This window comes from Alexandromys fortis, unplaced genomic scaffold, assembly GCF_014885135.2.
Source record: "Alexandromys fortis isolate MF-2015 unplaced genomic scaffold, M_Fortis_MF-2015_v1.1 scaffold_139, whole genome shotgun sequence".
Lineage (NCBI taxonomy): Eukaryota > Metazoa > Chordata > Mammalia > Rodentia > Cricetidae > Alexandromys > Alexandromys fortis.
The window spans coordinates 1,325,059-1,335,237 of record NW_026068020.1 but is presented as its reverse complement, the minus strand read 5'-3'; the positions used below and the strand labels follow the sequence as shown (position 1 = coordinate 1,335,237).

Genomic DNA, 10,179 nt, shown 5'->3' with positions numbered 1-10,179 from the left:
CCATCCCACTCCACAGAGGGACTGTGGCTACCTGGGCCCCCATCTGTACAATGATGAAGGTCCTTAGTGTCAGCCCTGAGCAGTTTTCTATGGGTCCCACAGGCCCCAGGTGCAGGCAGAATCCTGACGTCTCCACCCTGCCATGTCTCCGTCTCATGTTCTCAGCTTCCTCAGCTCAACCTGATTGCCTGGGACATGAATCAAAGCACCTGCTTGCCCGAAAGGCTTCCTCCTGTCCATCCTAGCACTCGGGTACCCAGACGTCTCCTGTGTGATGCTGACAATGTGGGCTTTCAAAGGAGACAGTCTTTGAAGAGCTGTGACCTCACGCTCTCCCCCTCCAGTCTCCCCCTCCCTCCATACAGAGGCTAAAAATACCCCTAAGTTCCCACGTGGCCTGCCCAGCCCAGCCCGGCAGGCCTCCTTTGTGGGCCACACTTCAGCCTAAGTCTTGTCCTTTGGTCTACGATCTCAGCAAGGGACCCTAAGGAAGTCTACTATCAGGTAAGATCACGGGATCTACAGGAGAAGCTTAGCAGAGTCCTCTACAGACAAGGAGTTCCTGGGGGTCCGATGGGTTCCAAGAGGGAAGCTGGACCCTAGGAATGCAGCCAGAGACACATTAGCCAGGCTAGATTAAAGCCTTTGCCCTTCTGCCTTCTCACCCATGGGCAGTCCTCGTAAGACTCTAAACTCCCCTCTACCCTCCAGCCTCTGTGGACTGCAGTCGGTGGCAGCAGGTATCTCTGAGGCCCCTTGGAGAGGTGCTGAGCGCACAGGCCTGATTGCACCACTGTAGCCCTAGTCCGTAGCCAAAGAGCCCAGCAATGACCGAAATGCAAGAACTGTGGGCGTTGGCTTGGGCATAGCCAGCCGGCCCTACATAGGTCCCAGCTGATACATTGTAACCCCAGTCAGAGGTCTCCTCAAGAAGTTAAACAGGATAGATTCCTGGTGGGTATGGGGGCCTTGAAGTCACCAGTCCCTGAGCCTCCCTTTGCAGGCCTGGTCCTGAAGAAGTCCTCAGGTAGGTCCCTGTGCTGTAGGAAGGAGATTGCATCAGGGATTGGGACATAGGCCTCAAGTTCCGAGCCCACCCCAGTCACAGATTCTGTGGTTTGCCAGTTCCCTGGATAGGACTTGTCCCTTGATTTTCTCATTTTCCCGTCCCTTCTTTCTTTCTAAAAGAATATTTTTGGCAAGTTCTCACTATGTAATCCAAGCAGGCCTGGAGCTTGCTGGTAACCCCACGTGGCTCAGCTTTCTGAGGGTGGGGATTGCAGGCCTGCCCTGCTATGACCAATGACTATTTATTTCTTTGGTGGTTTCCTTCGGGCGAAATACCAGACATGAAAATAGTTAAGTCTAGAAGTTGGTCTGCTGACAGGGCCACGTACACAACGTGATGGGAAAGTTGTCAGAGTTAAAACTGAGTTCCCAGGGGCAAGCCTGGTTCTGAATTCCATTGCTGGCTGCCCCGCTTCCCAGCTCTGTGGTCTTGAGCAGATAACACAGTCAGTGTCTCTGTAAAATGATAGCATGACCGCGGGGCCAAATGTGAGCACAGGAAGTGGCTGTGTCTAGGGACTGTCCCAGAGGGTGACCCAAAGCCCTTTCACCTTCAGTCTCTCCATCAGAAGTCAAGGAAACAGGACCAGAGAGGATGTGGCTCAACCAAGTCACCCAGCAAGGTCATGCAGACAGGCTGTGAAAACCAATGGTGTGGGGCGAAACCTAAAAACACCTCCAGTGGCTTACCCAGCAACATGGAGCCGGAGAGAGGAAGCCTTTTGGGTGCTTGGAGCAGAGAGGTTTCCTAGCCCAAGAGGTCTGTGATATGGAAGATAGGAGGCCTGGCGCTTGTGTTCTCTACATGGTTCAGTATTACCCTAACTAGTTGGCTAACCATAACTAGTAGATCTAACTAGTAGATCTAACCCTCCTTTCCCTCCCTATAAAGTGGAAGCAGCAGTCTGCTTGCCCATGGGGCTGAGGACCTAGGAGAGAGCAGGATGTGAGATGCCCAAAATGCCCCCACACTGGCAACATGCAGTAAAAGGGCACTTGCCAGGAGTAGGGATGGCTGGTGCCCAGACAGTCATACAATGAGTCACAGGTGAATGAGATGGTAGCTCTCATATCTGACCCTGTTTTCCTACTTAGGTGCTCAGGCGAGCCCCAGGTTCTACTTCTGGGGTAGAGGGTAGGCCACGAAAGTCTCTGTGGGCACTCATCATGGTGAGAAATCTCGACAACCTGGACTTCCATCTGCCTTCTCATGCCCAAGACATGCTGGACGGCCTTCAGCGTCTGCGTTCCCTGCCCAAGCTGGCCGATGTCACACTCCTGGTTGGTAACCAGGAGCTTCCCTGCCACCGCAGCCTTCTGGCTCTGAGCAGCCCCTACTTCCACGCCATGTTTGGCGGAGACTTCGCTGAGAGCTTTTCGGCCCGTGTGGAGCTGCGCGACGTAGAGCCGGTTGCAGTGGCACAGCTGGTGGACTTTGTGTACACAGGCCGGCTGACCATCACCCAGAATAACGTGGAGGTGCTGACCCGCACTGCCTCACGCCTTCACTTCCCCACTGTGCAGAAGGTCTGTGGCCGATACCTCCAGCAGCAGTTAGACGCCACCAACTGTCTGGGCATCTGCGAGTTTGGGGAGCAGCAGGGGCTATTAGGTGTGGCGGCCAAAGCCTGGGCCTTCCTGCGGGAGAACTTCGAGGCGGTGGCCCAGGAGGATGAGTTTTTGCAGCTGCCTAGAGACCGGCTGGCCACCTGTCTGGCCAGTGACCTGCTGCAGGTACAACCGGAGCAGAGTCGGCTCGAGGCCCTGCTGCGCTGGGTGCGCCATGACCCTCAGAACCGGTCTGCCCATCTGCCCGAGCTCCTTAGCCTGGTGCATCTGGATGCTGTCCCGAGGCCCTGCGTACAGCAGTTGCTGGCCACAGAGCCGCTGATTCAGGAGTCAGAGGCATGCCAGGAGGCCCTGTCTCAGGGCCACAGTGGGGTGAGTGAGGGGCAGGGGACTTCCAGCCAAGGTGTGGAGGAGGAGCCTAGAGGTCCCACCCGCATGGGGAGAAAAGAGTGGGCACTCTCATAGTGCCCGACTGAGTATGGCTCCCTGCTAAGACTGGTCCCCCGAGAGAGCATCACGGTTCATCTATCAGGTGTGCCTCGCTCTGAGTACCAGGGGAAGAACCTAGACCTGTCTCTATTTTTAAGAAGCCTACTGCTGAGTGAGGATGAGTCTAAATATGGATCTAATGCACAGTGGAAAGGGCAGCACTGGGGGGGTCTAGGGGCCTCTTGGTGAGGACAGACAGTCAGGAAGAATTCCCTAGAGGACTCAGCATCAGAGCTGGGCACAAGGTGAACAGGAGGGAAACACAGGAGTTGGATGGGAGGATGACGAGGGAAAACTGTCCAGGACAATGGCCCAGGGGCACTGTTGGGCCTGTAACTAGGCTCCGGCTGAACCTGTATGGAGTTCCAGTCCTGCTCAGGCTGGCAGTGAGGTGGCATCAGGCGGGACCTGACAGAGTGACGGGCCTAGCTGTGGTTGCCCCAAGGGTAATCGGGAGTGCCTGGGAAAGCCCTTTGTGACTTTTGAGAGACACGGCTCTTCACAGGGTGGGGGTGGGCGTGTGCCCTGGGTAAGAGTGTGGATAGTGTGGGGTGTGCAGGTGGTGTGCCCTGGGTAAGGGCGTGGATGGGTTGAGGTGTCCAGGGGGTAAGAGTATGGATGCATTGGGGGTGTGCACTGGGTAAGGGCATGGATGGGTTGGGGTGTGCAGGGGGTAAGGGTATGGATGGGTTAGGGGTGTGCACTGGGTAAGGGCGTAGATGGGTTAGGGTATGTAGGGGGTAAGGGTGTGGATGGTTTGGAGGTGTGCACTGGGTAAGGGTATGTGGATGGGGTGGGTGTGTGCACGGGGTAAGAGTGTGGATAGGGTAGGGGTGTCAGGGGGTGTACCCTAGGTAAGGGTATAGATGGGTTAGGGCGTGCAGGGGATAAGGGTATGGACAGGTTGGGGGTATGCCCTGGGTAAGGGTGTGTGGATAGAGTAGGGGTAGCCATGGGGTAGGGGTGTTCACAGTGCAGGGTTGTGCACCACCATGCCCAGTTCATGCAAACATGCAGGCACAGGGGCTCACAGATGCATACGCACACACTAAGGCCCACCTAACCTCAAGCACAGACACTGACAGATCAACACCCATGGGCCCTTGCGCTGGACAGACAGTAGCTGGCCACTCTGACCTGGCTCCCACCCACAGGAACTTCCTGGCCACCCACAGAAGATGCAGGAGGTACTGGTGGTCGTAGGAGGGCGGGCACTGGAGGAGGACGAGGAGGGTGGTGAAGAACCTAGCCACCACACTGGGAACTTTGCTTTCTACAACACCAAGGCCAGTAAGTACCTGCCATGCTTGTCTTGGACATGATCCATGCACCACCTTGGGGTAGAGCCAGTGAGGTATCCAGAGAAGGGGGGACCTGACAAAGCCCTACCTGCAGAAGGTTGTCAGACCTTACCAGGCTAGCAGGGGAGCCTAGAGGCTATGAGGAGCTGGGTAATACTTTTAGTTTGTTCTCCCTCTGGCAGAAGCCCCACCTCTGGTTTTTATTAGGCTCTGATTGGTGGGTGTCTTAGCCCATTAGTTGCCCTAGGTTTCCCTGCCCTGTGCACCCAGTGTGGGAACCAATGCTCTAGCGGGGAAATGGGAGCAAAGAGGGCGCAGACAGCCCAGGAGTTAAAGTTCAGCTTCTGCGTCAGCCCAAACTGGAATCCAATCTGACCCTAGGACAGGTCATTTAACCTCCCTGGGTGTGTCTTGATTTTTCTCATCTGTGAAATGGGTTCCCATGGTTGTAAAGAGGCCTGGGGAAGGGTAGTAGGGCACCCCACCGGCCATCTGCCCAGGAGGGCTCTTGGGAAAGAGCTGATGTGGGCTGGCTGGCTTCAGGACTAAAGTAGGTCGCTAGCACCCACTGCAGTAGCTCTGGCTGGCTGGAGGAAGCCCAAAGCCAGCAGACTAGGTCAGAGACTGACGAGTAGGGATTTGGGGTTGACGTCAGGAGAGAGCAGCTGGCTGGCAACAACGGTTTGCTGATTGTTGGGCCATCCTCACCCTGGGGTGACACAGACATGAATCAGGGGACACTCCGTTCCCATCCAGGGCGCCAGGCCCGGCTTGCCATGAGTCCTAGAATTCTACATGTTCCCAAACTGTCATAAACAGTCAACAGTATTCCAGGGGACTTCCCCAAGGCCTGGTCTCCCACAAACACTTGCAACGAGTCCATTCATAGGATTTGACTTTCCCACGCCTATGATCTCATGATGGTTTCTTTCAAAGCTCTCCTCATCACTCTGCCCCTCACAACAGCAACAGCANCTCATGATGGTTTCTTTCAAAGCTCTCCTCATCGCTCTGCCCCTCACAACAGCAACAGCAACCTAACAGCCTCCACTGGTGGGCACTTTCCAAGAATCCCATATCTCTTATCACACCTTTTAAAATCTATCTATCTATCTATCTATCTATCATCTATCATTTATCTATCTATTATCTATCTATATCTATCTTCTATCCATCCATCATCTATCCATCTTTCTATTTGTCTATCATCTATCTATCTACCTATCAATCTATCTATCATCTATTATCTATCTATCTATCATCTATCTATCTATCTATCTATCTATCTATCTATCTATCTATGGGGTGTGCACGCGCCATGGTGCGCAGGTGGAAACAACTTGTGGGAATTGGTTATCTTCTTCTGTCATGTGACATCTAGGGATCAAACTCAGATCATCAGCCTTGATGACAAGAGCCATCTTTACTGACTGGGCCATCTCTCAGATCCAGTTCACCCCCATTCTATAGACAGGGAAGCCGAGGCTGGGCCGTGTCTAAGGTCACACAACGGGTGCATGCAAGCCAGGACTTGGACTCCGTTCTGCCTGCTGCAAGGCTGGTGTCTCATTCTCTGGATATCTTGTCTGCCTTGTAACTGGAGAGAGGCTCGGGATGGATGGATAAATGGATGCGTAATGCCCACACACGGTCGATACCCTCTGTGACAGAGGCGGACTAGGTCCATTTAGGGTCAGCAGGGTGGGCTTCAGGCCAGGGTGCCATCAGCCTGCAGATCTTTTATACCCTTGTTCCACTCTCGTCCAGTCTGTGCCCAGGCTCTAAGGGGTGTCATGGGGAAAGCGATGAGCTGGGACACCCCAGGCTGTCTCTGACCCTGTTTTCTTCATCACTAGTGTGTGTGGGGGGGGGGGGGGTGTTCCTGCACTCAGTTTCTGAAAATGGAGCCAGGGCAGTCGGGGGAGCAGAGGACCTGCAGAAACACTGCCACTCTGACCTTCTGCTCCTCTCCCACCAGGGCAGTGGATGGCACTCCCGGACTTCCCCGATTACCACAAGTGGGGCTTCTCCCTGGCTGCGCTCAACAGTGATGTCTATGTCACAGGTGGGTGGCCCAGAGCTCCTAAGGATCCCCTGAACAACTTGGTACTGCACCGGCCTCTCCAACCAACTCTCCTGCCCAATAGGAACCTGGAAAGTCTACTAAGACCTTCCAGACCTTTCTACACATCTGAAAGTGAGGGATTTCCAGAGGTAGAGATGGGGCAGAAACTCGAGGTCATCCTTGGCTACACAGCAAGCTTGAGGCCAGCCTGCCGCAAACACGCAAAAACCAAAACAAGTCTAAAGCAAAGGAATAAAAATTCTGACAGGTGCTAGGAGCCACCACTGTGTGTACTGAACCTCTCTCTGGCAGGTGGCTCACGGGGCACCAAAACAGACACCTGGTCAACCACCCAAGCCTGGTGCTTCCCGCTGAAGGAAGCTGTCTGGAAACCTGTGGCACCCATGCTGAAGGCCCGCACGAACCACGCCAGTACAGCCCTGAACGGAGAGATCTATGCCATAGGTGGTGAGGTCTCCCTCCCCATCACCATGCCCCTCATTCCTAGAGCCAGTGGTCCCCACCCCATCCTTCACTGGGGATGTTGCTCGGGAGAGCTCTCTGCCTTCTGGGGTCAGTGAACCCCATGCAGGTTGTCCTTAGACCCCTTGTCTGGGCCATCTTGGACAGGCAGCCCCTGTTTTCCTGTCCTGGAGAACTCAGAGACCCAGAACCAGCAGGAATGATCAGACACACCCCAGAAACAGGGACTCAAACCTCAGCTCAGAGTCACTGGGAAGTCTTGAGGGTGAATGACCCACAGTGACCTCCATGCCGCTATCAGCCTGACACAGGGACCACCTTGTCACCCAGACGCCCCAGGGTTACAGCAAAGACTTTCTCTGGAGAGCATACTGGCTAGATGAATATTAAAATAAGACCCAGAGGTGGCTCCAAAGAGCCGCAGGCAACAGTGGATTGAAGCCATTTCTAATACCTGTATAGGGGACTGCCTTTTTCTCTAATAATTGCTGTGTTCCTGGCTAGGAAATAAAGAGCATCCATAGACCTGAGACCCAGGCACCTTGGGGTGCCCAGAGACTCATGTTTTGGGGTCTCACAGATGCATGTACCTATAATAAGTTATTACAATTGGCACATCCACTCCACTGGGGGCTGTTGCCATAGTTTTATGCCTTACAACCTTTTCTCCCAGGACTTGCCCTAGGGACCAGTGCCCATCATCCCACCCCCATACCACTTCTTGGTGTGGTCTTGGGAAGGCCCTGCCTATGAGGGGGCCCAGTTCACTCCCTCCCCAGGTTCTACCTCCATCGTTCACCTTCCCTTCCTGGAGCCATCTCTGCCACCCTACATTTCCAGGACCCTTTCCTATGTCTAGACCCCAGTGCCCAGCTCCTACCCATCTAAGGACATCCTTCCTTAGGCACCGCCCTGGATGCGGTAGAGGTGGAGCGGTATGACCCCTACACGGACAGCTGGACTCCCGTCAGCCCGGCCCTCAAGTATGTCAGCAACTTCTCGGCTGCCAGCTGCCAGGGCCGCCTCTACCTAGTGGGCTCCAGCGCCTGCAAGTACAACAGGCTGGCTCTCCAGTGCTACACCCCCGTGACAGGTGGGCAGGCCTCCCTGATGGCCTGTATTCCCAAGGGAACAGGTCCGAGCGGGGCTTGTAGTTTCTGAATCTGGCAGGACAGCCACGTGGGGAGGTGTGGGTTGGATAGATGCAGAGCCCCAGGGACTCCCCGAAGCCTGTGGGAACGAGGCGGGAGGGCGGCCAGGTCAACCCCCTCCTGCACCCCTCATGGCCCAGTGAGAGGCAGTCAAGGCCTCACAGTCCACTGGTCCAGGTTTGTTCCATAGGCATTGAGGGTGCTGGAGCTCTGGAACCCTCAGGTGGAGCCCTCATGACCTTCCCCAGTGAGGAGCTGCCCCCTCCTCCTGGTGAAGTTGCCCATCCATGTGCCCGGCAGATGCGTGGAGTGTGATCGCCTCACCTTTCCTGCCCAAGTACCTGTCCTCTCCACGCTGTGCTGCCCTGAATGGAGCCCTCTATCTCATTGGTGACAACACCAAGAAAGTCTACGTGTATGACCCCGGGGCCAACCTGTGGCAGAAGGTGAGTCTCCCCATGCCTCCCTCATGGAGTCTTGAATTCCTGATACCCCAGAGATGCAACAGAATGGAGGTGTGGAGGAATGCCCCAGATGCCAACAGAGATGCAGGACAGGCCTCCAGGCTCTCTCTAGAAAATAGGGTGGTCCCACAGTACCAGGGACTATGGAGACACAGGCCATAGCTGCTGGTCGCTGTCAAGTCCCTTTCCTCTGAATTCTTGTGATTCTTTCTCAGGGATCAGATCCATGTTCAGGGTGAGTGTCTCTGGCGCAGCCAGAGATAGAAAGGAAGAATCATCTGTTAGCCGTGGGGCAGTGAGCATCCCACCCCATGGGAGTCCAAAAGCAGGTGGATCCTGAGCTAAGAGAGTTGGGGGTGCCATCTCAACTTGCCCCTCTTTTTTAGCCACTAGGCCCAGGAAGGGGTAGGAGGTGAGCGTGTCCAGACTCCCTCATAAGGAACCAGAGTCTGGCCTTTCTCCTCAGTTTCAGGCTGATGTTCTGGACCAGTCCACCTACCTCTCAGTTCCCAGTCCCAGGACCCTGATGAGCCAGCCTGAGGACAGAGTGCCCACTGAGTCCCACTGCCCACAGTTGCCCTCTGGTTTCAGTGTTCCCTGACTGGAGGCCCCATTACGGTAGCAGAAGAGGTAGAGAGCAAGCCCTGCCAGGCAGCTCTGGGCTCAGACCTCAGCACCCCATTTCGATCCTTGACACCAGAGCCTGAAGGAGAGAGACAGCCTGTTAGACGTAGGTTGGTGAGAGACCATAGCCTCACAGGTAAATAAAGTCTTTGGTATAAGCACAGTGGGCAGTGGATGAGCTCAGGGATTCAGGGTCAGCTGTCTGTCCCCAGCCCCACCAAGAGCATCCTTGTTTCCCCCCTCCAGTTGCCCACTGGTCCCTGACAGCTGCCATTCACAGGTGCAGTCTCAGCACAGCCTACACGAGAACGGCGCCCTGGTCTCTCTGGGTGACGCGCTGTATGTGACAGGTGGCCGCTGGCAGGGCATGGACGGCGACTACCACGTGGAGATGGAGGCCTATGACACTGTGAGGGATTCCTGGGCCCGCCACGGCTCCCTACCCCGTCTCTGGCTCTACCACGGGGCCTCTACCATCTTTCTGGACATCTCGAAGTGGACGCAGCCCTTCAGCCCCAGTGCCGGTCAGGAGCACTAGGGAGGGAGGAGCTCCTGGGTCAGTTCTACATTGCTGTGCAGAATGGCTCCTTTTGTGCCTGTCTTCCATTCATTGTGAGCTGCTGCCCCCTCCAGGGCTTGGGCTTGGCTCAATATCAGATGTCACAGCTGAGGACACAGCTCTGGTCTCCGGTGCTACCAAACTTTGTGACCAGCAATGAGAGTGAGACCCTGACGCTAACGTTTGGTAGGGGAGAGAGCTCTGAAGACCTCCGAGAAGGAAGCTGAGGGGTCCTGGACTACACTCACCAGGCAAACAGGCTCCAAAGTGTCAGCTCTTCTTGCTCTACCCATCCATGGTTTTGGGGGGAAAGCTGCACAAATTAGGGGTTCATTTGGGTACCCAGAACTCTGAGCCAGGTCCTCAAGCTTGGGTGCTCACCGCAGCTCTTTGACCATGTCCACAG

General features: G+C 55.2%; 1 protein-coding gene across 1 annotated transcript; it reads left to right on the top strand.

Annotated features, from left to right (window-relative positions):
* Window positions 1-419: 419 nt before the first annotated feature.
* Window positions 420-9,928, top strand: Klhl30 (kelch like family member 30). The gene is made up of 8 exons (XM_050163099.1): window positions 420-504; window positions 2,164-3,009; window positions 4,281-4,416; window positions 6,406-6,492; window positions 6,805-6,960; window positions 7,880-8,068; window positions 8,427-8,572; window positions 9,495-9,928. The coding sequence occupies exons 2-8, from the start codon at window positions 2,236-2,238 to the stop codon at window positions 9,750-9,752; spliced, it is 1,746 nt and encodes a 581-aa protein (XP_050019056.1). The 5' UTR covers window positions 420-504; window positions 2,164-2,235; the 3' UTR covers window positions 9,753-9,928.
* The last annotated feature ends 251 nt before the right edge of the window (window positions 9,929-10,179 follow it).

Coding starts and splice junctions, on each gene's coding strand:
- Klhl30 (XM_050163099.1), top strand. CDS start 2,236: ATGGTGAGAAATCTCGACAACCTGGACTTCCATCTGCCTTCTCATGCC. Junction 3,010..4,280: donor TGTCTCAGGGCCACAGTGGG/GTGAGTGAGGGG, acceptor TCCCACCCACAG/GAACTTCCTGGCCACCCACA. Junction 8,069..8,426: donor GTGCTACACCCCCGTGACAG/GTGGGCAGGCCT, acceptor TGTGCCCGGCAG/ATGCGTGGAGTGTGATCGCC.